Genomic DNA, 24,268 nt, shown 5'->3' with positions numbered 1-24,268 from the left:
CTAGTGAAGAATTTATTTGGCTCCTAAAGACCAAAGGGGAAAGTTGGAATACCCCCTGTCCAGGATAGAGGAATTTTTTCCACATAATGGGGCCACTCGGTCGCCAGAAGTTCTTGCCTCACCTTTGCGACTTCAGCAATGGAAGAGAGTCCCTGTCATAAGATGGTAGATTCATCACTTCCAGGGGAGTTCCTTTTATGGATCAGAAAGAAAGGAAGTGGATTCAGTTCATTTTGAGTTCCTACTTGGGTTCCTAGTCAGTTTCACCAACTTGATACTGTTCATAGAAGCCTGGATAAAATTCTTCAGGCGAAAGTGTTTCTTTCCATCAAAAGAGATGGAATTCTGTTAAGTCTGTCAAGGTCCCTTCTTTTGCAGGACTGGATGTCAGCGAGATCGATCCTTGTTCATTTAGGTTACATGTTTGAGGTAGCACATGTGGTTCATCTGACTCATTTGCACATGTGGAGTCTTGAGTGGGCAAGTGGGATCAGCAATTTCAGCCATTGGCCCATCAAATTTATGTAATTCCTGAGACGCATATGTCCTTTCAATGGTGAATGAACCTGGAGATTCTAGCGGTAGGTCTCTTACTTTACACTCCAGCACATCAAGTGATCCTATCGACCAATACATTCACTGAGGGTAGGGAGTGCATACCGTGGACCCAAAGAAATTTCTGTCGCTAGTGGAGAGTCGCCTGCAAATCAATCTTCTGGAGCTCCAAGCCATCTTTTATGCTCTAAAAGCTTTTTCTCATGTACTGTCTGGCAAGAGAGTCTTGGTCTAGACAGACAACAAGGTGGCTATATTCTGTATAAATAAATGAGGAGGCACAGACTTGTATACCCTCTGCAAAGGTGCCCTCCAAATCTGGTTGTAGACCAACCTTCAAAATACCCAGCTCAGGAGACCTACCTACCAGGAATATATTGGTAGATCACCTCAGCAGCAACTGCACGAGTGGTCTTTGGATCAAGGGGTCATGGATGACATGTTTAGTCACTGGGGAAAATTTGTGATCAACCTGTTCACCTCAGATGACAACAGGAAGGTCAAAGTTTTGTTCCTCGCATCCAAACATCTACAGATCAGCTCCTGATACTTTTGTGCTAGATTGGAGTGCTGGTCTGTTCTATCTGCCAATTCTTCTCATTGCCTGGACTGTCCAGAAGGTCCTTCAAAACAATGCAAGGATAATCCTCATAGCATTGGCCTGGCCATGGCAAGTGTGGCATCTCATATCTCATCTTTCTGTCAGTTTAGTCTCCACTTCTATTGGGGATGTCTCAGACACATGACTCGAGGACAGCAGGCTCTGTCATCTGAATCTGCCATTGCTGACCCTCAATGCATGGATGTTGAACACAAACAGTAGTCTCCTCCTTATTCCTTCCTAAGGAGCTGGAGGACATCTTGATTTCAGCTAGAAAGCCTTCAACCAGAAGATTCTACCACTTCAAACAGAAGAGGTTCTTTACTAGGTGTGGAACCAACTAACTGGAATCCTTCTCTTGTGGCTTGAGGGACTTGCTTCAGTATCTGTTTTTCCTCTCGTCTTCAGGTCTCAGTACTACTTCAGTTAAAGTTCATCTCAGCATTATTGTGGCATATCACCAGGAGGTGATATGCCACAATAATGCTCTCTCTATAAAACCCCTCCATCCCTTAGAGTTAAAGTTCATGAAAGGGCAGTGGCATTCCAAGACTCCAGTGCCTTGGGACCTCAGCATAGTACCTGCTAAAATCATGAAACCTTCCTTCAAACCTCTTGAGTCTGTGGCCTTGAAGTTTCTTACCTTGAAAGTGGTGCTTCTTGTAGTCGTCACTTGGGCACAAAGACTGGTTTCTTATTCGCTATGCCTGTAGTATTTTCACCACAGTGTAGTTCTGTATACACACCCTAAATTTCTTCTATAAGTGGTCTCCACTTTGCACATCAACCAAGCTGATGTGCTGCCAACTTTCTTTCCAAAATTACATGAACACTAAGGAGAACAAGCTCGTCACTCTTTGGTCTGTTAAGGGAGCCCTGGCATGTTACCTAAACAGGACGCAACCTCGCCATTGTGCTTTCCAACTGTTTGTGTCCTTTGATCCCAATAGATTGGGAAGTGCAGTTGTTAAACAGACTGTATAGCACATTGTTATGTTCTGGCTGGCTTACAGATTACAAACTTAGTCAAGGCTCGTCAAATGAGTCATAGCGACTTCAGTGGATCATCTCCAGGCCACTTCTACTGAAGACATATTCAAAGCTACTACTTAGTCCTCTCTCTGTTCAGACTGTCTGGACAAAATGTCCTAAGGAGACAGTAATTTTGGACAAGCAGTTCTGTGCTGCCTGTTTGCCCAGTAGTTCACGCTCTACCTGGTGGGGTCAGGTTGCCTTTTAAGTAATTGCTCTGCAAAGCAACCTTCATCTTGGGACTCCACATGTGTTATGACTGATTCATGTCTGCTTGTTGACTGAGAAAGCAAGTTTTCTTATCTGTAAACTGAGTTCTCCATAGACAGCAGGATAAATCAGCCATATTTCGTATCTGCCTGCCTCCCTGGAGAGTTGACTATCTCACTAAAGCTTAAGCTCTGGAAGAGACTAGAGGGCACACGAGGCAGTGCGTACATGCAGGAACAGCAGTGCATGCTCAATCAGACTTTTACTGCACTTTGAGAGCTCGGTCCATATCCGTGCTGTCGGATGATGTCACCTGTGTTTTATGGCTTATTCATCCTGCTTATGCAGAGAACTCTGTTTACGGGTGAGTAAAGTTGCTTTCCTTTTGATTCCCCATTGTTTCCGGGTCAGAGCTGTTTTGTGACAGTGAGGGGACCTGGGATACTATGAAATCTTGCTTTAATTCAGTGGCTTTGTAAACTTTTTCAGACTAGAAATGGTGAATACATGCTGCTATTACTTCGTACACTGGTAACTTTGAGTGAACATCTTGGGCCGGTGCTCTAGGCATTTCTGTTGAGACAATGAACCCAGTGGGGGAAACACTGTGGTGCACCTGGCTCATGTGTGCTGGATTAAGCTGGAGACCTATGACTAGTAATGAGCTGATAGGTTGTTACACTGTTCATCCACAAGATGGTGCCAACTCACTGATACAGTTTCCAAGCCTGGGCTTCCTGCCATGAAGCAATTAGGATGTCTGGAGAAGAGAAGCTGTTAGTCCCTGAAAGCGCTCTCTCTATAAAACCCCAAAATGTATGGCTCCAGTAAAAATTATCACAAGCTGTAAAGAAACTTGAACTTAACTGGAAATTTGAATTGTATTCATCTTTAATTTGTGTAACTCTGATACGGGGAGGGATTTGGGCTAATGAGGGACAAAGCTGGAATGCCCGTTTGTCTGGATCAATTTATTATTGGTATTTCTGGACTGGAGGAGGGGAGGGAATGGAGGGCTAGGAATTGCCAGATGACTTCTCATCATTGGACTCCCGTTCTTCAAAAAAGAGGACATTTTTTTCTCTCTTGCTATATTATCTTGTGCTGAGATCCTTGATGGATTTCAGCTGGCTCAGACTTAGAGGAGAGTTGTGATTGGGTTTCGGTCCCCCATCCCGCTGCTCAGGCTCTTCTTCGGACACCACCTTTGCATCTTATCTGTAATCATATTTATATTTATATAATTACACCATGTCAGTTGCTGTTTTCTGGCCCAAGTGTGCCATCATATAACTACATAATTTCAGTCATAAAAATATGGGGGTAGATACTCAGAAGTTAGCCGTTTTTCTAAGTTAGCCGCATAGACTGTATGCACATATTCAGCAGCCTGCTGTTTTGCCTCATAAGTCCTACTTATGTAGCTAAATAGTAGGGATGTGCATTCGTTAGTTTTTGGACAGTCATTTATTTTGTGCATAAGCATGTATATAACGAACGAATAGATATATGCACAAAACGAATGGTTCGCACATCCATCTAAAATATGTCCATTAGACGCACACCATTCGTTATGCATACATTTTTTCATTCGTTAGATACGCGACGTGCGTCCATTCGTTTGGACACCTAAGTGCACATCCCTACTAAATAGCACTGAATGTGTTTTGAATATTGACCTCACTGCTTTCTTTTAAACTCTATAGAACGCATAGAACTGTTAAAGAAAAAGCAATCCATATTTAATAAAAAAAAAAAAAAAACCCCAAAAAAAAACCAAAACAGGATAACTAACACAGGTTTACAGGGGAGGGGGAAAGAAACTGAACTCTGCCTCAAAAATAACATTGCAGGTATGGACTACCAGCCATGGCTGTGCATCTAATAAGCATATGATAGAGCAGGGGTCAGGAACCTTTTTGGCTGAGAGAGCCATAAACGCCACATATTTTAAAATGTAATTCCATGAGAGCCATACAATATGTTTAAAACTAAATACAAGTAAATGTGTGCATTTTATGTAAGATCACACTTTTAAAGTACAATAAGTCTCTGAAAATATTACACCAGGCCTTAAGACACCAATACATCTCCTATTAGGAAAACGGACCAAGTCAGGCTGCTATAGAGTCCTACACAGAAACTACACGCCAGCAGAAAACCTCACCTGAATCACGTGCTGTCCCTCACCTAACATAGAATAAAGAGACCAAAACGCATAACAAGAAGCATGCAGAAAAAACTGAATTGGAAACTGCAACAAGCCAGAGTCTCTGTATGCAGTATAATAAAGGAAAAAAGAAACATCACCCATCCTTATAAAACAAATCAAGAAATATAAAATCATCAGCAGTAAAACTGTACTAACAAAAAGAACATATTTCGAAACAGCTGATGAGTGGAATATCCAATAATTAAAAACTCATATAAAACATTTCCAGATACCAACAAAATATTTCAAAATAGCAGACACAAAGATCCAGTAATGAAAAATAATAAGGATACAAAAATTTTTTTGCTCTGCATACCTGGGAACGTTTGATATCCAGGTGTCCTGAGATTGTTCTGAATTAGCAGGAGGCGGGGTGGTTTGCTTGGAACTTTCTCCTCTCTGTCACATACCAGCGCTCTCTCTCACACTGGCTCTCAATGACACACCTATACACACATGCTCTCAGTACTCACATATACACATGTTTTTTTCTCTCTCATATAGGCTCTTAATTACACATTTACACACATGCTGTCTATCTTTTCACGCTTACACACACACACAGGCTTTCAATCACATAAATACATGCTGTCTTTTTCTCTCACACACAGACTCTCATTCACATGCTTACAAACATGTCCTCTCTTTCTCTCATTTACACACAGGCTCTCAATCACATACTCACATGCTCCATCACCTAAACCAGCTGTCAATCAGACACAGCCACACATGATATCTATCTTACTTATACACACAGGCTCTTAATCATACATACACATGATTTCTCTCACACACAAAGGATCTCAATCATACACACATATACTCTTTCACACAAACAGGTTTTCAATTACAAACTTACACATACAGGTTCCCAATGGTAAACTTACATTCATGCTCTCTCTCTCATAGGCAGGCTCTCAATCACAGACATACTCTCTTTCACATATACAGGCTCTCAATCATTCACATACATGCAATCTCTCACTCACACACACACACACACACACAGGATCTCAAACACACATGCTTGCTTGCTCATTCACTCTCTCTCTCCCCCACCCCGGGAACTCGCGGCAGCAGCAGCCTCCTCCCAACACTAACCTCCTTCATTTTCAGCCCTCGCGGAGGCGAAGCCGGAGTCCCATCGGCCGCGGTTGAAACTTCATTTTCCTCCGAGCCGCGCTGCAGTCTTCTTCCCGTCGGACACTAGCGTGGCCTCTTCTTCCCGCGCAGGCACCCGATGCTCTCCACTTCCTCTTCCGGGCCGCGGGAAGAAGAGGAAGTGGAGAGCATCGGGTGCCCGCGCAGGCACCCGGCTGGCACCCGATGACTCCTGCGCAGGCACCCGATGACTCCAGCGCTGGCACCCGGCTGACACCCGATGACTCCCGCGCAGGCACCCGGATGACTCCAGTCGTGCCGCTGACTCCAGTCAGCGGCACCGGCGTGCTCTCTTCTCCTCCCCCCCCGCGGCCCGGAAGAGGAAGTGGTGAGCATCGGGTGCCGGCGCGGAAGAAGAGACCACGCTAGTGTGGTCTCTTCTTCCCGCGCAGGCACCCGATGCTCTCCACTTTCTCTTCCGGGCCGCGGGGGGGGGGGGGGGAGAAGAGAGCACGCCGGTGCCGCTGACTCCAGCTGTCCTGCCGCGTTCCGCCCGGGCTGACAGCATTTTAAGCCCGGGCGGCGGAGGACCGGGGAGCAGCTGGGTCAGCGGGGAACCGCGAAGTGTGGCGACACTTGTCTGCGAGCCAGATGCAGCCCTCAAGAGCCATATCTGGCTCGCGAGCCATGGGTTCCCGACCCCTGTGATAGAGCAGTCAGCATAACACTTTGTCATCACTTTAGCACTAAGATTGGTTTAATCAAACTTATTAAACTGCTCAAGATTCTTCATGACAGAAGGGTCAAAAAGTGTCCAGGATGAAGGAATATCAGATTTTACATTATTAACCTTCTCTAATTCTAAAACTCCATTAGCTTGTTGGCTTTTTTACTGTTTTCCAGGACAGCATGGCGATATCTTGTGGGTCACGGGCTCATCTGGAGCAAGACTCGATAGCTCAGGTAAATCTTTTTACTCTAGAGTGCACTGAATTTATTATACAGAATGGCTGACTGAAGGTTTTAGATATGGAGGGAGAATTGTCATTTTTATGCCTTTCTTGCAGCTCTTTCCAGAATTCCTCTGTGCTGCTTGAGTGCACATCCAGCCTTTCTCGCTCTTACTAGTGACTTGGCCCTGCCTGAGGTAGTGTAGTCTTTGAATTTCTGTGGCTAGAAGTCTATTGCAGGGAGTTTTTCCTTTAGCTTCATTAACTGTATTCGTGGAACTCAGTGTCCTGTACGGTTTGTGCTCCTTTCCAGTGGCCATTACATAGAAACAGGCCTTGTGATCCTTTTTTGGCCATTTGTTGCTCAATTTCTGGTTCTGCACTAGAAACTTGAATAGCTGGCAGCCACAGTAGCATAGCATCCTGAAAAAACATGTCACGTATATATACAGACACGCACATGTTGATATCCTTCTGATTGTAACAGCAGGCTCAGGGCCTTCAGTAATTTTGCTTTCCCCACAGTCCTCTAACTCAGTGGTTCTCAACCTTTTTTCGGCCAGGACACACCTGAGAGATGGTTCTCACATGCGTGACACACTGAACATGTGACCGTCACGGGGCTAAATGAAAATATGCATTCCTTGTACGTACCCGGATCAGTCCAGACACCTGGGTTTTGCCTGCGCACCAGCAGATGGAGACAGAGCAAGATTTGACGGGCTCTGCCACATATAGCAGGGTGCCACCCACAGCCTCTCAGTCTTACTCTGTCTCCAGCAGATAGTACAGGTGCAGAGCCACAGCCTCTGGGATCCCTAGTGGGGAGGTTTTTGGTAGTTAATTTTCAGCAGGATCTTGGTCTTGTATTTGTTGTTTCTTGAAAAAATAAATAAAAAGAAGACAGTCCCTCGAGAGAGCCTCCCAGGGGGTGGCAGGTTCTGAGGGGACCATCCCTCCCTGGTTGAGGCCGCTGCTAAGGGTTGAGGACCCGGCCCTTTCTGGTTAGCAGCATTGGGGGTGACACCGGGGAGCCCGGTTCACTCACCCCCAACTGGAGCAGGAGTCCAGTACCAGGGACAGCGGCCGGCAAGTGTAAAAAAAAAAAAAAAAAAAGTGTTATTTGTGCGCGCTGACTCTCTGCTGCCTCTTTCACGGTTCCTGTTTGTTTTACTGTAAATTTTTTCTTTCAGCGGTAGCCGGCGGAAGGGGAGAGGATGCCGCGGGGGTCTTCATGCCGCGCGTCTTTTGCGTGACGGGCTATGTTTGGCTTGTGTACTGGGCGGCGAGGGGCTGTCTGATTCCGGTCGGGGGGGGGAGCGGGTTCGGGCGCCGTGGTCGTCGTCGCGCCCCAGTCTAAGTGCAGCAGGGAGTGAGGATCCGTTCCCACTCAGAGCGGGAACGGCGGCCATTTTAGGCTCCCTTAGGGAAGCTACGCGGTCGGCGCCGGGGGATGGGTCGCTGCCTCCCGCGCTCTCGCCACAGCAGCTGCCGCCCGGGGGGGGGGACCCCAGGGGGGAGCTGCCTCTCCCTTGCAGGAGAATAGCTCGGGGGAGGATTCCTCTTCTTCAGAGTCCTCCTTTTCTTCGGATTTTGTGCTACTGATGCACAAAGTATTTAAAGCTAAGAAGGCAGGGAGGAAGTTGACTCTGGGGGGGGACTGGAGCTGCAACTAAAGACCCAGAAGCGCCAGAGAAGGGATAGGTCCCGGAGGGACTCGGACCCGCCTAAGGATAAGCGATGGTTGCGGTCCGCCCCTAGAGAAACGGACACGGAGTCCACATCTCAGGATGAGATGAATCCCCAGGTGAGGCCCCTGGGGGGGGGGCCGATGAAGGGGATGTGGAGGTACTGCCTCAGCCAGGTACCAGCAAGGGATCTCCAGCGGCAGAAGGGGACGACCCGAAGGTGGTACGTCTTTTTAAGAAGGATGAATTGGCACCACTTATCCCGGCCATTCTTCAGGAGCTCGGCATAGACGGCCCGCCGGTGGAGTCCCGTCCAGGAGCCAAAATGGATCCAGTTTTGTTGGGCCTCAGGGGGCCTACGGTGGCTTTTCCGTTCCACTTCTCAGCAACTGATCTTCTCTTCCAGGAATGGGACACTCCGGATCTGGGCCTAAAGGTTAGCAAGGCCATGGACAAGCTATATCCCCTTCCAGAGGATGCTTTGGAGCTCCCCCGACTTCCTAAGGTGGACGCAGCTGTGTCTGCCGTGACAAAGAGGTCCACGATTCCAATGACAGGGGCCACAGCCCTTAAGGACTTGCAGGATAGGAAGCTGGAGCTTCAGCTGAAGAAGGTCTTTGAGGTTTCGGCTCTGGGCGTCCAGGCAGCGATATGTAGTAATTTTGCCCTACGGGCGGGCCTTCGCTGGGCTCAGCAACTTCAGGCCAATGCCGGCCTCTCAGAAGAAGAAGCTGCTCAAGCGGGTCGTCTGGAGGCAGTGATCGCGTACAGCGCAGACGCGCTGTATGACCTTTTACGCAGCCAGATCCATGGTCTCCGCGCGCCATTTCCTTTGGCTTCGCAATTGGGCGGCGGATGGTTCTTCCAAGGCCCACTCGGCTCACTTCCGTTCAAAGGGATGTTATTGTTTGGCAAGGATTTGGATGATATTTATTTATTTAAGGCTTTTATATACCGACTTTCTTGATACAAATCAAATCAACTCGGTTTACATCGAACAAAGCGGTTAACTGTAACCTTAACCAATTAACAAGAGACATAGATTGAAGAAGCAAAAAGTTACATTATAACAGGGGCACAAAAACTGGGGATAGGAAATAGAGGGGAGAGCAGAGATGAGATAATTAACTTTTTACAGAGGATGGTGTGGGAGGGAGGCAAAAGGAGCCCACCACAATATAACGTATATGAGTACTTAGTGTTTGTTTAATCACAGTAGAGTTAGGAACAATTCTAAGTCAAGCTGTTGGCTTAGGAACAGGGAAAGGCTCGACAGAAAAGCCATGTCTTGAGTTTCTTTTTAAAAGTTATAAGACAGGTTTCCTGCCTGAGGTCTGGTGGCATGGTGTTCCAGATGGAGGGACCTATTGTTGAGAATGCCCGGTCTCTGGTGTTTGATTGGTGCACCACTTTGATTGGAGGGACGTGTAAGGATCCTTTGTAAGCTTCCCTTACGGGTCTGGTCGTGGAGTGAAGTTTGAGAGGATGTAGCAGGTCAAGAGGGGTCTGATGGTGTAAGCTTTTGTGAATAATTGTAAGATTTATGGAGAATCCTAAAGTTTACTGGGAGCCAATGAAGATCTTTTAGTATAGGAGAGATGTGTTCTCTCCGATTCGTATTCGTCAGGATTCTCGCAGCCGCGTTTTGAAGCAGCTGGAGGGGTTTTATTGTAGTAGCAGGAAGACCTTGCAAGATGGAGTTGCAGTAATCGACCTTGGCGAACAGGATGGCTTGGAGGACCGATCTGAAATCGTTATGGAAAAGGAGCGGCTTGAGTTTTTTTGAGTACTTGCAGCTTGTAGAAGCATTCCTTCGTAGTTTGGTTTATGAATTTCTTTAGACTCAGATGACTGTCTATTATGACTCCAAGGTCTCTTGCATGGGAGATTTGTGTGTTAGTGTGCAGCTGTTGATGAAGTGGACTGCCTTCTGGGGTGATGAGGAGGAGTTCTGTCTTGGTAGTATTAAGCACCAGGTTAAGGCTTGCGAGGTGGAGGTTGATTGTTTGCAGATGTGAACGGTGCCATTCCACCTGGCATGGAGGCGGAGGGGGCAGCCCATCAGCACCGGGCACTTTTTGTAGTGCTTCACTAAGTAAAAAGAAGCAAAAGAAATGAAAACATCCGTTTTGAATTGTGAAGAGATTGCTGAAAAGAGAACAGTGAGCATGAGACCCGCCCCTTTTGTGACATCATCCCGCCCAGCGTCGAGCTGGTAAACAGCGCCATTCCACCTGGCATTGTGTGCTGGGAGTCGCCCCAAAGGGGTGCGACAAAGGGGCACTCCCCTTTGTGCACCCCTTCGTGCAACCCTTTATGCCACCTTTTTGTTTTTCAACTTCTATGTTTTGTTTTACTTCTTCTTGTTTACCTTTCTCTTTTCTTAGTTGTTATCCCTTGTTAATAATTTTCTTGTTATTAATGTTTGAATGTATTTGACAAAGGTAACATTTTTCCTACATCTTCTGTTTTAATGTAAACCAGCATGATTTGTATTTAAACAAGAATATCGGTAAATAAAAATTAAAAATAAATAAATAAAATAAATCCCACAGTTTGAGAGCAGAATCCAGAGAATTAGATATGGGAATTAAGATTTGAACATCGTCTGCATATATGTAAAACTTCAGATTTAATTTTGCAAGAAAATGGCAGAGGGGGAGAAGGTAAATGTTGAACAGGGTGGGCGATAATGAAGAGCCCTGGGGTACTCCAAATGGGGAGTTAGTGCGAAGGGATTCTTTGTTATTGATTTTAACCTTGTTATTGACTTTAACCTTGATATGATGCAATCCCTCAGAGAAAACGAGGCTTATAAACTTCCGGAGGACAGGCCTCTGCCGTGGGGTTCGTTTTCCAATAGGTCTCTGTTTCGGGGGAACAGGAAGTCTCGTCCAGCGAGGTCGTCTGGGTCGTCTTACTGTCTAAGCTCATCCTGTCAGCCGTCTTGGTCTCAGTCCTTTCATGGCAAAAGATTCGGGAAACAAAGTGGCCCTCCAGTGGGGACGGGGGCTAAGAGTTCGCAATGAAATTCATCCGGTCCATTCCTCTCGGCACGTTCCTCTCCCGGTACCGAACGTGGGAGCCGGATTGGGGCTGTTCTTCGAGGAATGAACCAAAATAACGTCGGACCAGTGGGTCCTCACCGTGATAAGTCAAGGTTACGTTTTAGATTTTGTACAGACTCTCGCAGACAAGTTCCTCGTCTCGCCCTGCGATTACCGGGAGAAGCGAGTGGCAGTGCAGGGAACGCGGCAACGTCTGCAGGACTTGGGGGCGATAATTTCGGTTCCTCCCAAGCAACAGCGCCAGGGCCGATACTCCATTTACTTCATAGTCCCCAAAAAGGAAGGGACATTCAGACCAATATTGGTCTTGAAGAGTGTCAACCAGTGCCTTCGGATACCGCACTTCAAAATGGAGACTATTCGGTCGGTAGTCACCTCGGTTCGACCAGGCGAGTTCCTGGCCCCTCTGGATCTCACAGAAGCATATCTCCATATCGGCATCCATCCATTTTACCAGAGGTTCCTCAGGTTCTGTATTCTGGGCAAGCACTATCAGTTCCGAGCTCTACCTTTCGGCCTTGCCACAGCTCCTCGCACATTCACCAAGGTGATGGTGGTTGTAGCAGCACAGCTTCGGAGAGAGGGTTTCCTGGTGCATCCCTACTTGGACGATTGGCTGATTCGGGCGAAGTCCGAGCTGCAGTGTCAGACAGCGGTCACCAGAGTCCTTCAGCTCTTGCGATCTCTCGGATGGGTGGTCAACTTTGCCAAGAGTCGTTTGACGCCGACTCAGTCCCTGGAGTTTCTGGGAGCGCTGTTCGACACTAGACAGGGCAAGGTATTTCTCACCAAGGAACGAGTGGTCAAGCAGCAAAGTCAGGTGAGGCAACTCTTGTCCCTACCGATGCCTCAGGTACGGGATTATTTGAAGGTCTTGGGTTCCATGGCATCCACGCTAGCTTTGGTTCCCTGGGCTTTCACTCATCTGCGTCCTTTGCAATCTGCATTACTGTCCCACTGGAGGCCTGGGTCAGAGCAATTCCATCTACCGCTTCCGCTCACGGATCAGGCGAGAGCCAGTCTCCACTGGTGGCTGGTATCTGATCATCTGACGTGTGGAGTGTCCCTGGTCATGCCCGACTGGACGGTAGTCACCACAGACGCCAGTCTCTCCGGCTGGGGAGCGGTCTGTCTGGGACGGTCGGTGCAGGGACAGTGGTCCAGGGCACAATCTCAGTGGTCCATCAATCTCTTGGAGACCAGGGTGGTAGCTCTGGCTCTCCAATCTTTTCTTCCGATTATTCGGGGAAAGGCAGTCAGTCTTGTCCGACAATGCAACTACCGTGGCATACATCAGTCGTCAGGGAGGGACCAGGAGTCAGCTCGTTGCGGCGGAGGCGCAGCAATTGATGAGCTGGGCGGAACGGAATCTCAGCAACATTGCGGCGTCTCGTATCGCCGAAGTAGACAACATTCAGGCAGATTTCCTCAGTCGACATCATCTAGATCCCGTAGAATGGGAACTAGCCGAGGAGGCGTTTCAACCCATCTGCGAGCGGTGGGGCACACCACACATGGACCTGATGGCCACCTTCCAGAATGCAAAGGCTCCACGGTTCTACAGCCGGCGGAGAGAGAGAGGGGCCGAAGGGGTCGATGCACTAGTGCTTCCCTGGCCCACAAATGTATTGCTGTACGTGTTCCCTCCTTGGCCCCTGATAAGCAAGGTACTTTGGCGCATAGAACTTCATCCAACGGTTGTGATTTTGGTGGCGCCGGAGTGGCCGCAGCGTCCATGGTTTGCGGATCTCCTCAATTTGGCAGTCGCCCCTTCGATTTCGGGAGTCCGCGGCTCTTCTTCGTCAAGGCCCCGTCTGTTTGGAGGACGCGGATCACTTCTGTCTCACGGCATAGCTTTTGAAAGACAACGCTTGAAGAATAAAGGGTATTCGGATGCGGTGGTGACCATGTTACTGAGATCTAGGAAACAGTCTACGTCCTTAGCTTATGGTCGGGTCTGGACGGTGTTTGAAGACTGGTGTGGAGATCGTGTAGTGGATCCCATGAGAGCTTCTGTCACCAATATTCTAACTTTCTTACAGGCAGGTCTCTCTAAAGGTTTCTCTTGTAGTACCTTTCGGGTTCAGGTGGCGGCTCTAGGCTGCCTCAGAGGTAAGGTTCACAGAGTGTCTTTGGCATTACATCCGGACGTGGCACGCTTTTTGCGGGGGGCTAAGCATTTACGTCCTCCGTTTCGGCATCCTTGTCCATCCTGGAATCTTAATTGGGTACTTTCGGCCTTATGCTCGCCGCCTTTTGAGCCTATCAAGCGGGAGACACTGAAGGATCTTACGCTAAAAGTTGTGTTTCTAGTCACAATAGCTTCCGCTCGGCAGGTGTCTGAATTGCAGGCTCTGTCGTGTAAGGAGCTGTTTTTGCGGATCTCTGATTCGGGAGTCTCATTGAGAACGGTTCACTCATTTCTGCCAAAGGTGGTGTCGTCTTTCCACTTGAATCAATTGGTGGAGCTTCCTTCATTTCCAGAAGGGGAGCGGGCTGATCCCGTAGCGTGGGATTTATGGAAATTGGATGTCCGCAGGGTCCTTCTCCGATATCGCGAGGTCATGAATCCCTTCCGGGTATCCCATCATCTCTTTGTGTTGTGCAGTGGCCTGAAGAGAGGAGGTACGGCCTCAAAAACTACGATAGCTCGCTGGCTCAAGGAGGCCATTGGGTCTGCATATGTACTGTGGGAGAAACCTGTTCCCCTGGGCCTGCGGTCTCAGGCCGCTTCGTGGGCAGAATCTTCAGGTGTCGCCTCAGGAAATTTGCAGGGCGGCTACTTTGAAGTCGTTGCATACGTTTGCAAGGCATTACCGTCTGGATGTCCAAGCCTCGAATTCTGGTGGATTTGGTGAGGGAGTTCTCCGCGCGGGACTCTCTTGTTCCCACCCTAGGTAAGTTGGCTCTGGTACATCCCAGGTGTCTGGACTGATCCGGGTACGTACAGGGAAAGGAAAATTAGTTTCTTACCTGATAATTTTCATTCCTGTAGTACCACGGATCAGTCCAGGGACCCGCCCGTACTTGTGTGTATTTGAGGTAAAGGAGAGTCCGCTCGTTTTTTATTTACATAGATATTGTCGTTCATTCCTTTGGTTCTGAGAGTTCTGTTCCAGTTGGGGGTTTGGACTTGGCCGTGTTTGGGTGAAATATAGTTAGGTAGTTTGGTTCTTAGTTCCACTCTGCTTTGACATTACGTAAGACTTGAAAGGCTGTGGGTAGCACCCTGCTATATGTGGCAGAGCCCGTCAAATCTTGCTCTGTCTCCATCTGCTGGTGCGGAGGCAAAACCCAGGTGTCTGGACTGATCCGTGGTACTACAGGAACGAAAATTATCAGGTAAGAAACTAATTTTCCTTTCTGTATCCTCAGGAATCCCCTCGACCCCCAAAAATGGGTGCAGAGAACTAGGGCATTATCCATATAACTCACCGTATAAAAAAAGATATTCTGGTTCTGATGACATCTCAGTAAAAGTGAAACAAACTCCCTTTACTTGCAGGCACAATACCCCTCCTTATGAAAAGACAGCAATTTACCACTAATACATATCCTATTGAGAAGACACAACAAATAAGATTCATACAAATGCCTACATGCTAGTAAAATACCTCATCTCTGTCACACACACAGAAATGTCCTTCATCAAGTACAGAAAGACCACAAATTATAAATCTGGAAAACTAAAAAAGCCACTCTGCATGCAGTGTAAACCTGGAGAAATGGAAAGAGAAATATAGCACCTAACATAGTCCAGGATCTGCAATAATGCACACAAACTAACCTGCACAAAAGTTACACTTGTATTATGGAACACACTCAAACAGTAACAACCCTATCTATGAAAAGGCAACACTACAACTATTTAACCAGGCCTTAAACATTAATACACCTCCTATTTGGAAAACAGAACAAGCCAAGTTGCTATAAATCCCCACACAGAAATAATTGTAAAACTATACTAATAAATGGTAGAATGAGTACCTGGATGCGTGAGTGGCAGCTTTGTGTATGAGGTAGAATGGGTGCTGATGAACAGAATAACATCCACCAATTAAAAGCTCATAAAAAGTATTAAAAAATTGTCCAAATATCAATAAAATATTTCAAAACAGCAGACACATCACACAATACCCAATAATTTAAATGGCAGTCAATCAAGAAAAATAAACTTAAAAAGCCACCTTTACTTACCCTCTCCAGCAACTCTCCTACTCCTTTCCCTTGCAGGCCAATAGCACACACTAGAAGCAGCAGTGGCTGCTGAAGCTCTGTCCTCAAGGTCCTCTTCCTTAGGGCCCACAACCAGTCACTCATACACAGTCTCTGTCTCACACAGAACATAACTTCCCTAACCTGTCTCTGTCTCTCACACGCACCCACCAGTCAACTTCCTGAACAGTCTGTTTCTCACAGAAACACAAGACCTTCGACCATGGTCTCTCTCTCTCTCTGTCACATACACATGCTCTGTCACTTACATACAAGCTCTTAATCACACACAAATGCTCTTGCTCCCATTCTACCACACACACCCACAAAGCTGCCACTCATGCACCCAGGCACTCATTCTACCACACACACCCACAAAGCTGCCACTCACGCACCCAGGCACTCATTCTACCACACACACCCACAAAGCTGCCACTCACGCACCCAGGCACCCATTCTACCACACACACACAGCTGCCACTCACGCACCCAGGCACCCATGCTACCAAACACACACACAGCTGCCACTCATGCACCCAGGCACCCATTCTACCACATACATAAAGCTGCCACTCACGCATCCAGGCACCCATTCTAACACACACACACACGCTCACGTGGAGCCTCCTCTTATTGCTTGGCCCAATAAGCCTGGCCTCCACTCTTCAGCTGCTGCCGGGCTGGCCTCTGATGGCGGCACTCAGCGTGTCTCTGCTCTTTGGCCCACCGGCCCGGCCTCTGGCAGTAGCACACAGGGTCTCTCCTCACTTCAGCCGCTGCCGAGTGTCTCTCTGCTCTTCAGCTGCCGCCGGCCTGTCCTCTGACGGTGGTACTCCCCTATCAACTGCATCAGCCAGTCCACCCCTGGGGAGAAGGGAAGCACAAGTGGGGCGGTGGGACACTGGTGTGTCTCGACACACCGGTTGAGAATCACTGCTCTAACTTGTTGTCTTCAGTTATTAAAATGGCAGGTGCAGCTCTGAAAAATCAGAATTGAAAACTTGTTTGCAAGATGTGTGAAGTAATTGCAAGCAACTTTATGGGAATGATCTCAAACATCAGATTAAATATAAGAACATAAGAAAATGCCATACTGGGTCAGACCAAGGGTCCATCAAGCCCAGCATCCTGTTTCCAACAGTGGCCAATCCAGGCCATAAGAACCTGGTGATTCTCACAAATACATTTTGGGTTATATTTCATATGTAGGCAGACAAAGAGTAAAAGCCTCCTGGTTTAGTGTGCTCACATAGTTTTGATATAATGCATTTTTTCCCTAAAGATTTAATTTCCTGTAGCTTTAGGAAGAGAGGGAATCCTCAGGAAAGTTGTCTGGAGGATTTGTGGCTAGTTTTTAAATTTTATGTCCTGCAGTACTACTTGCAGAAATATTTTGTTTGCACAGTTTTTCTCTGAATTTATTTCCCATTTTTCTGAGCACAACAGTTGCCTGCTGCTCAGACTTCCGGTACAGTTGGAAACTGAGATAAGATCTGGCATCCCCCCCCCCCCCCCCCCCTAGGAGTCTGCTCCTGGGGATAAAAAAAAAATTGAGTTCCCCTGGGTCCCCTCAGCAGGCAGTAGCTTCATATAGTGCTATGGAGTTTATTGAAACAAACTTCACAGAAGAGACATCACTCACAACATAAAAGTATTGCCTGAAATGCATTTCCACCCTATCAATGTGAACTTGGGTTTCCTATCCTTTTAAACCAATGATTTGTTAAAAAAAAACAACACGCTTCTTTCTCTATGCTCTACTATGCTTTCCTTCCACATACATATAGGCAAAGCTGGAATAATACAACAGCAACTCCTAATTCTCCCAGATATAAAGTAGTGCTGGAAAAACCCCATTAAAAGAAGGGCTCCCTAGACCAGCTACATGGCCCTAATTACAACTCTCAACAGTTGCCATAGGTTAATACAACAACCCTTTTTACACAGCTACTAGCTCATGGTGCTGTTAACTCCCAAAACATTTCCTTTTCTTCATAGCGATTCCTACTTGGTTCCCAACCCAACAAATAAGTGCACTGGGGTTCCCAACCACCAAAAATAAATGCTCTCAATATTTAAATAAAACCTTCTACCTTTGCTTCTTCAGTAAGAGACCTAGGCACTCATATTAACCCCATAGCAGTGCTAGAGACTCTTATTCAACAAACTGCTGCCCCGCAGTGAAAAGGGAAAGAGATATCTTAGAGCTGACTTGGCTTTAGAATAAAGGTGGGCCTGGGCACTGTTCTTCTGCCTCAGCCTCTCCATCATCCTCGCCTTCCATTGAGCTCTCCTGAATTGCCTGTCCCCTTTCTGGAAGGCTTCTCTCTTTATGTGAGAGAGACTACTCCTCCCTAGGAAGACACTGCCTCTGTCTCCCTGCCCCCAACCCTTCCCAGGGCTGACTACCAAGGCATCTGGGAAATGTAGTTTCCTTTTACTTCCTGCAAAGTAATCTTCACACCTTAAGGAAAACACCCAAAGTTTTATAGCACAGAGACTCACCTCTGGCTCAAATCACCACACTATACTGCTTAGACAAAGTGGTTTACAATATAAGCATACACAAAAACAATACAAAATAACATTTACAGTTTTTCAGCCCTTTTCCTACCACTGCCCTCTATATCTGCTCTAATAATGTTTATATTCTATTACAGCTTTGGCATCTACCACCTCTGCTGCTTGACTCACTTTTTAATAATCCAAACTGCCACCAAACCTAGTGAGACAGTTGTCAGAAACATCTGGCCACCCTATTCTCACTGATGCTAGAGGTATAACCATGGCTGCACTGTGTGGATTACCCCAGCCTTCTTAGAAATACTGCTGCTGATAGGGGAAAAAAACCTTCCCAATCCTATGGGATAGGCATGGGATAAATACTGTGGATCCCTAAAAAGCTAGAGGATGGGAATAAATAAAGCTAAACCGGCACGGAGCAGCAGTGATTGCCTTGGGAAGCTTGCAGGGCAGACTAGATGGACCATTTTGGTCTTTTTCTGCCATCATTACTATGTTATCTAGAACCTAAGTCTGGTCTTTACTTATTAGATTACCTCATTGGACATCAGTAGGGATTTTGTAGAGCATTCATGGTAAGAGTTGCACTAGGCTTCTGCACTTTCTCCTTATGTGACTGTTCACACCTTGTGTGAGCCGTCTCAGAGAGTAATAGAATTAGGCAAGATGTACTGAGGGGTGTGCCCTTGGAAGAAATGGTGAGTCTCTACTTTGGCACTGTGGTATTTTTAATAACTCACAGCTGCCCTCTCTTGCTTTATTCACAGCGTTCATTCTTCAGGACATTCCTCATGTTTGGGTTCCACTTCCTGGTGTGGTTCCTGTGTGTTAAAGGTATCCGAGACACACAGTGTGGGTTCAAGCTCTTCACCCGTGAGGCTGCCTTGCGCACTTTTTCAGCGCTTCATATTGACCGCTGGTGAGTCCTCCCTGCTCATGGGGCTGGAAAAGTTTACCTGCTCTTTTCCTGTATGAGTTGTTCAGCTATAATGAAATAATTGGAAAGAATATGTAGTTTCTTAGCATTTAGACAGATGAATCCAGAACCAGTGGGTTATGCACCTCTACCAGCAGATGGAGACAGAACATAGCTGAAATCACAGTATATATACCTCTGCACAGCCTGGGTATTTTTATTCTAACTCCCACTATCGCTCTCACTTTCCCGGATCATGCAAGTGAGATTTCAGACATTTTGTTGATATGCAAAGAGATAGAAACAGGTAAAATATTCCTGCTGTGCCTGAAGCCAAACAGAATGTTAGGAATTATTTGGAAAAAGAATAGAGAACAAAATTGAGAACTATTCGATTTGGCTCCACCTGCCGATGGAGGTCTCCTCCCGAATACAGTGGTGGCACAGCCAGATCATCTAAGGAAGGGAATTTCCCTAGCACCACCGGACTAGCTAATACTGATGACAGATGTGAGCCTCCATGGTTAGGGAGCTCACTGTCAGGAGCTGACAGTGTAAGGGCACTGGGATGCAGAAGAGTTTCTCTGGAGCATCAGTCATTTGGAAGCCAGGGCAGTCCGGCTAGCATGTTTGCAGTTTGGTGACAGGCTGCAGGGCCAAGAGGTCCGGATAAAGTTGGACAACACAATGACTGGCTTACATAAATCGGCAGGGAGGAACTAAGAGCCAACAAGTGATGCAAGAGGTAGATCAACATTGAATGGACCGAACTACATCTCCAGATGATCTCAGCCTCGCATATAGCAGGAAAAGACAATGTAAGAGCAAACTTTCTCAGCAGGGAGAGTCTGGACCCAGGAGAATGGGCGTTATCAAAGAAGGCATTTCAACGGATTCTGGATCACTGGGGTCTCCCGTTTCTTGACCTACTGGCATCTTCTTGCAATGCGAAAGTTCCACGATTCTTCAGTCGCAGGAAAGATCTGAAGTCATTGGGAATCGATGCATTGGTACAGAAGTGGCTGGAAGACAAGTTGCTGTATTCCTTTCCTCCATGGCCCATGTTGAGCAGATTAATCCAAAGGATGCTCCAGTTTGGCCCAGGAGACTGTAGGATGTGGATCTGTGGTGAATCCTGGCGGAATTGCCCCTTCGACTTCCAGCACACAGGGATCTGTTGCGGTAGGGTTCTGTTCTTCATGAAGATCCAACACCATTTTGTCTTACTGTATGGCCATTGAAAGGGCTCGCTTGCTGAAACGTGGATACTCTGCGGCAGTGATTTCCACCTTGCCTAAGATACAGAAAGCTCTCCACTTCCTTGGGCCTATGTGTAGGTTTGGTGAGTGTCTGAGGCCTGGTGTGAGGATCAATGTACTCTTCCTTGTTTGTTCAAAATCTCGCTCATTTTGGAATTTGTGCAGGATGGCATGAATAAAGGCTTGACCCTTAATTCCTTACAGGTACAAATAGCAGGTTTCACCTGTTTCAGAGGTCAGGTGAATGGTGGATCCTTGTCAGCTCAACCTGATGTGGCCTGTTTCCTGAAAAGAGTGAAACATCTTCATCGTCCTTTGAGGTTGCTGGTGCCCTTATGGAGTCTTAACTTGGTATTGGATTTCTTAGCGGGCCCTATGTGTGGACCAATGCATAGCTTTACCTTGCGGTTACTCACCTTGTAAACGGTGTTTCTTGTGGCAATTTGTTCTGCGCATAGGGTTTCTGAACTGCAGGCCTCGTCTTGCTGGGAGCCATTCCTCTGGGTGATTCTGGGGCTGTACAGCTGTGTAGTGTTGCTTCTTTTCTACCAAAGGTGATCCCTGATTCATTTGAATCAGTCCATCTCCCTGCCTTCTCTGTACAGAGAGAGAGATGTAGAGGCGTATCATCTGTTGCGACCCTTGGTTGTCAAGAGACATATTGTGAAGTATCTGAAGGTTACTATGACTTGACTGAAGGATGGATCTCTTGTCCTTCACAGCAGTACTAAGGGAGAGCTGGCCTCGCAAGCTACCATAGCTCACTGGATTAAAGAGGTAGTCAAGGCTACATACATTGTTGCTGGGAAGCCATTACCTACAGGTCAGGGCTTATTCCACTAGGGCTCAGGCAGTGTCATGGGTGGAAGTGATATAGTTGTCCCCGTTGACATTTGCTGAGCTGTAACATGGTCCTCGTTACACACTTTTTCCAGGTATTATTGTTTGGATGTGCAAGCCCGGGAGGACGCAGCCTTTGCATGTGTGGTTTTTACTGGACCGTGGGCAGCCTCCCGCCCTAATCGGGAGTAGCTTGGGTACATCCCACTTGTTCTGGATTCATCTGACTGGTCGCTAAGAAATGAGAAATTACTACTTACCTGATAATTTCCTTTTCTTTAGGACAGTCAGATGAATCCAGCTTCCCTCCTGCATAGTTGTGTGTTCCATGGGGTTACTGGTAAGTGTTAATCCAGTTTCTAGAATAGTGTTAATACATTTGTTGTCCGAGTTTAGTGTTTTCTGTTGGCTGAGTACTGGAATGGTTATCTGTTATTAATCAAGTTTTTGTTAATCTGTCCTTGGTTGGCTTTTGAGGAGAATACTGGCCGGCTGATGTTACTGCAGGGGTAAATATACTGTTCCCAGTCCTGTTTCTGACTGAGTTGAAGTACAAGGAGCAGGAGATTGCAGGTTTTTAAAATTTAAAAAAAAAAAAAAAGGAAAGTAATAATGCTCTTTTCAGGATCAGCCTTACTAAATTGTGTTAAAAATATCCCTTTTAGGTCTGTGAGGTGGACTTGGACAGTAGTACATAGGAGATTTGTCTTTCTCCCTAGATAGGTTTGATAATTGCATTTTACCTGGGTTACAAAATCAGATTTTTTTCAAGCTTGGGAAATAAAAGGAATAAAACAAATTGTTAGCAGGTAATAAAGAAAGCATTCTTTCCTATCAGCAGATTAGATACTAAAACAAATTTATTTTTAACTATTTTTATGCCATCTTGCAAATAAGACTGAGACATTGACAGTGAATCCCAGGGTCCTAAAATCAGACTATTATGAGTCTTGGCTGCTGATGAATAAGAGAAATGTAAAAAAAAAAAAAAGATTTTGTATTTACTATATAAATCGAGTACACCTTGAAGGAAAAATACAGCAGGTGATAAGAAATTACAGTAACCAACAGAGAAAATGACAACTACACAATCACCTGCTACAAGGGAGATCCACAAATAAAAGGGAGGCCGAGGGAAACCTAGGAGCAAAGGCATTAAATCAGCAATACAAAAAAGGAAAACCGTTCACGGGAGAGCGATACCTCTGCCTAAATAATAACTGCGGGACATATATCACTAGGCCTCTTGAAAAGAAAAGCAGCACTACTGGACTTTAAAGCTGCTCAGAAGCAGGTGTAACTTCGTGCATAGATGTTGGCACATGCGGTGGGAATCCCGCGATCATTTAAAGCAGACTTAATGAGCGCAAGTCTGCTTTGAAAATTTGGGCTAAAGTCTGGTCAGACTGTTATAAAAAAAAAAAAATACCCTGTAAAGTGATTACCCTGCATTTCTTTTTGATGAGATGAGTATTTTTTTAAGCTCAGTATTCTCATTGAAAAATATTCACAAACAGTAATAATACAAAAAAACAAAGAGCTGTGCCTTGTAGTTTCCATGCTGAACAGATGCATTCTCATATTGCTAGAACTTTATATTAGAGTCCTAAATAGCAATTATATTTCATCCTTTTAGATTTTTTTCAACCATATAATAATGTGAATAAATGCTGAGTTGTTCTACACGATATTGATACAGATACTTTTGAATTTTTTTGTAAATATTTGCCTGTATATCCAGTTTTTCCTGGTCTTTTCCTCTAGTTTATTGTTAATTTAATATCCAAGCTTCTCCCTTTAAATACTCTTAAATCCTTTTCCGAGATATCCCTTCAAAAACATTGTACCTAGTTAATCTGTATTCAGCCTGTTGCTACAGTTTTTTGTTGCCTGTAAAGACTATGCCTGTTGTTACGGCGACACTGTTTAAGTTTTATGTAAACCGATACGATGTGCAAACGGATGTCGGTATATAAAAATACTAAAATAAATAAATAAATACACGATAAGCATACTACATTTCCCCTCCAGCAGAGCCCAAGCAACCCAGTAGGAAGGGGGTCATGTTCCCGGGCGCCCCGCTTGCCGTCCACTTCGGGCAAGTGCCAGAGGGAGAATGCCCCTGGAGATCTTGAGCAGGTTGCGAATCATCACCTGTTGGATGATTCCAGTGGGGACTCGAATTTCACACTCCTGAAGAGGGAGAAATTTCATCCGACTTGGAACCACATTGGACTCTGCTACATACATTTTTTTTTTCACAAAGATGAGTTACCAGGTCTATTGACTCAGACCCTGAAAATGCTTAGAATAGATAGGGGCGACACTACAGGCTTACAAAATAAAGATCTCATATTGGTCACTTTGTGAAAAGTATTCTGTTCTTCTTTTTTTTTTTTTTTTTCCCCCCCCTCCCGGAACCAATTCAAGAGTTGATTGATCTTGAGTGGAATGCTCTGGAAGCAAGTTTTAAAGGGGGGGGGGGGGGGCGCTCTTTGCCATGTTTATACCTCTTGGAACCAAAGGTGAGGGAGCAGTTGTGATTCCCAAAGGTTGATGCTTTGGTGTGCACTGTTACTAAGTGAACCACCATCCTAGTTGGAGAGGCAGCTCTAAAGAATGCTCAGGACAGGAGGATTGCAGTTTGATTATTAATTTTATATTTTCTTGCTGGTGTCGCGCTGGCGAGAGAAGGGGAGGTCAGAGCCGGTGGGGGTCGTCAGCAACAGCATGCATGGCCTTTTTTTTTCTTCCCGTGTGCCCGGTAAACATCACTTCCTCTTCCGGGCCACAGGGGCGGGAAGAAGAAAAGGTCACGTTCCTGTTGCCAGCTTCCACAAAACACTGCTGCCGTTCCCCTCTGAGCTTGAATGTGCTGATAGCCCGGGCAGGAACGGCAGCAGTGTTCATCTCGCTGAGATGAAAGGGGGTGTGGGGGGAAGAGCAGCGGGTGCACGACATACCTGCCGGTGCTTCGCAACACACTAGTGTGCTGCGACACACTGGTTGAGAACCACTGACCTAGACAAGTCAGGGCACATTTCATTAGAGCTCAAGTGGTCTCATGGGCAGAGATTCAGTTGTTTCCTGTCTAGATT

General features: G+C 46.3%; 1 protein-coding gene across 1 annotated transcript in view; it reads left to right on the top strand.

The window, feature by feature from the left end:
* ALG5 (ALG5 dolichyl-phosphate beta-glucosyltransferase) overlaps positions 1–24,268 on the top strand; it is a 104,094-nt gene that overhangs the window by 40,697 nt on the left and 39,129 nt on the right. Inside the window, exons 7-8 of the mRNA XM_029602729.1 lie at positions 6,615–6,674; positions 18,923–19,074. Of these exons, the coding sequence (XP_029458589.1) occupies positions 6,615–6,674; positions 18,923–19,074 (212 nt within the window). The remainder of the gene's footprint in view (positions 1–6,614; positions 6,675–18,922; positions 19,075–24,268) is intronic.

This window comes from Rhinatrema bivittatum, chromosome 5 (assembly GCF_901001135.1).
Source record: "Rhinatrema bivittatum chromosome 5, aRhiBiv1.1, whole genome shotgun sequence".
NCBI classification, from domain to species: domain Eukaryota; kingdom Metazoa; phylum Chordata; class Amphibia; order Gymnophiona; family Rhinatrematidae; genus Rhinatrema; species Rhinatrema bivittatum.
The sequence above is the reverse complement of the archived record's forward strand: the minus strand, read 5'-3'. Positions and strand labels throughout refer to the sequence as shown.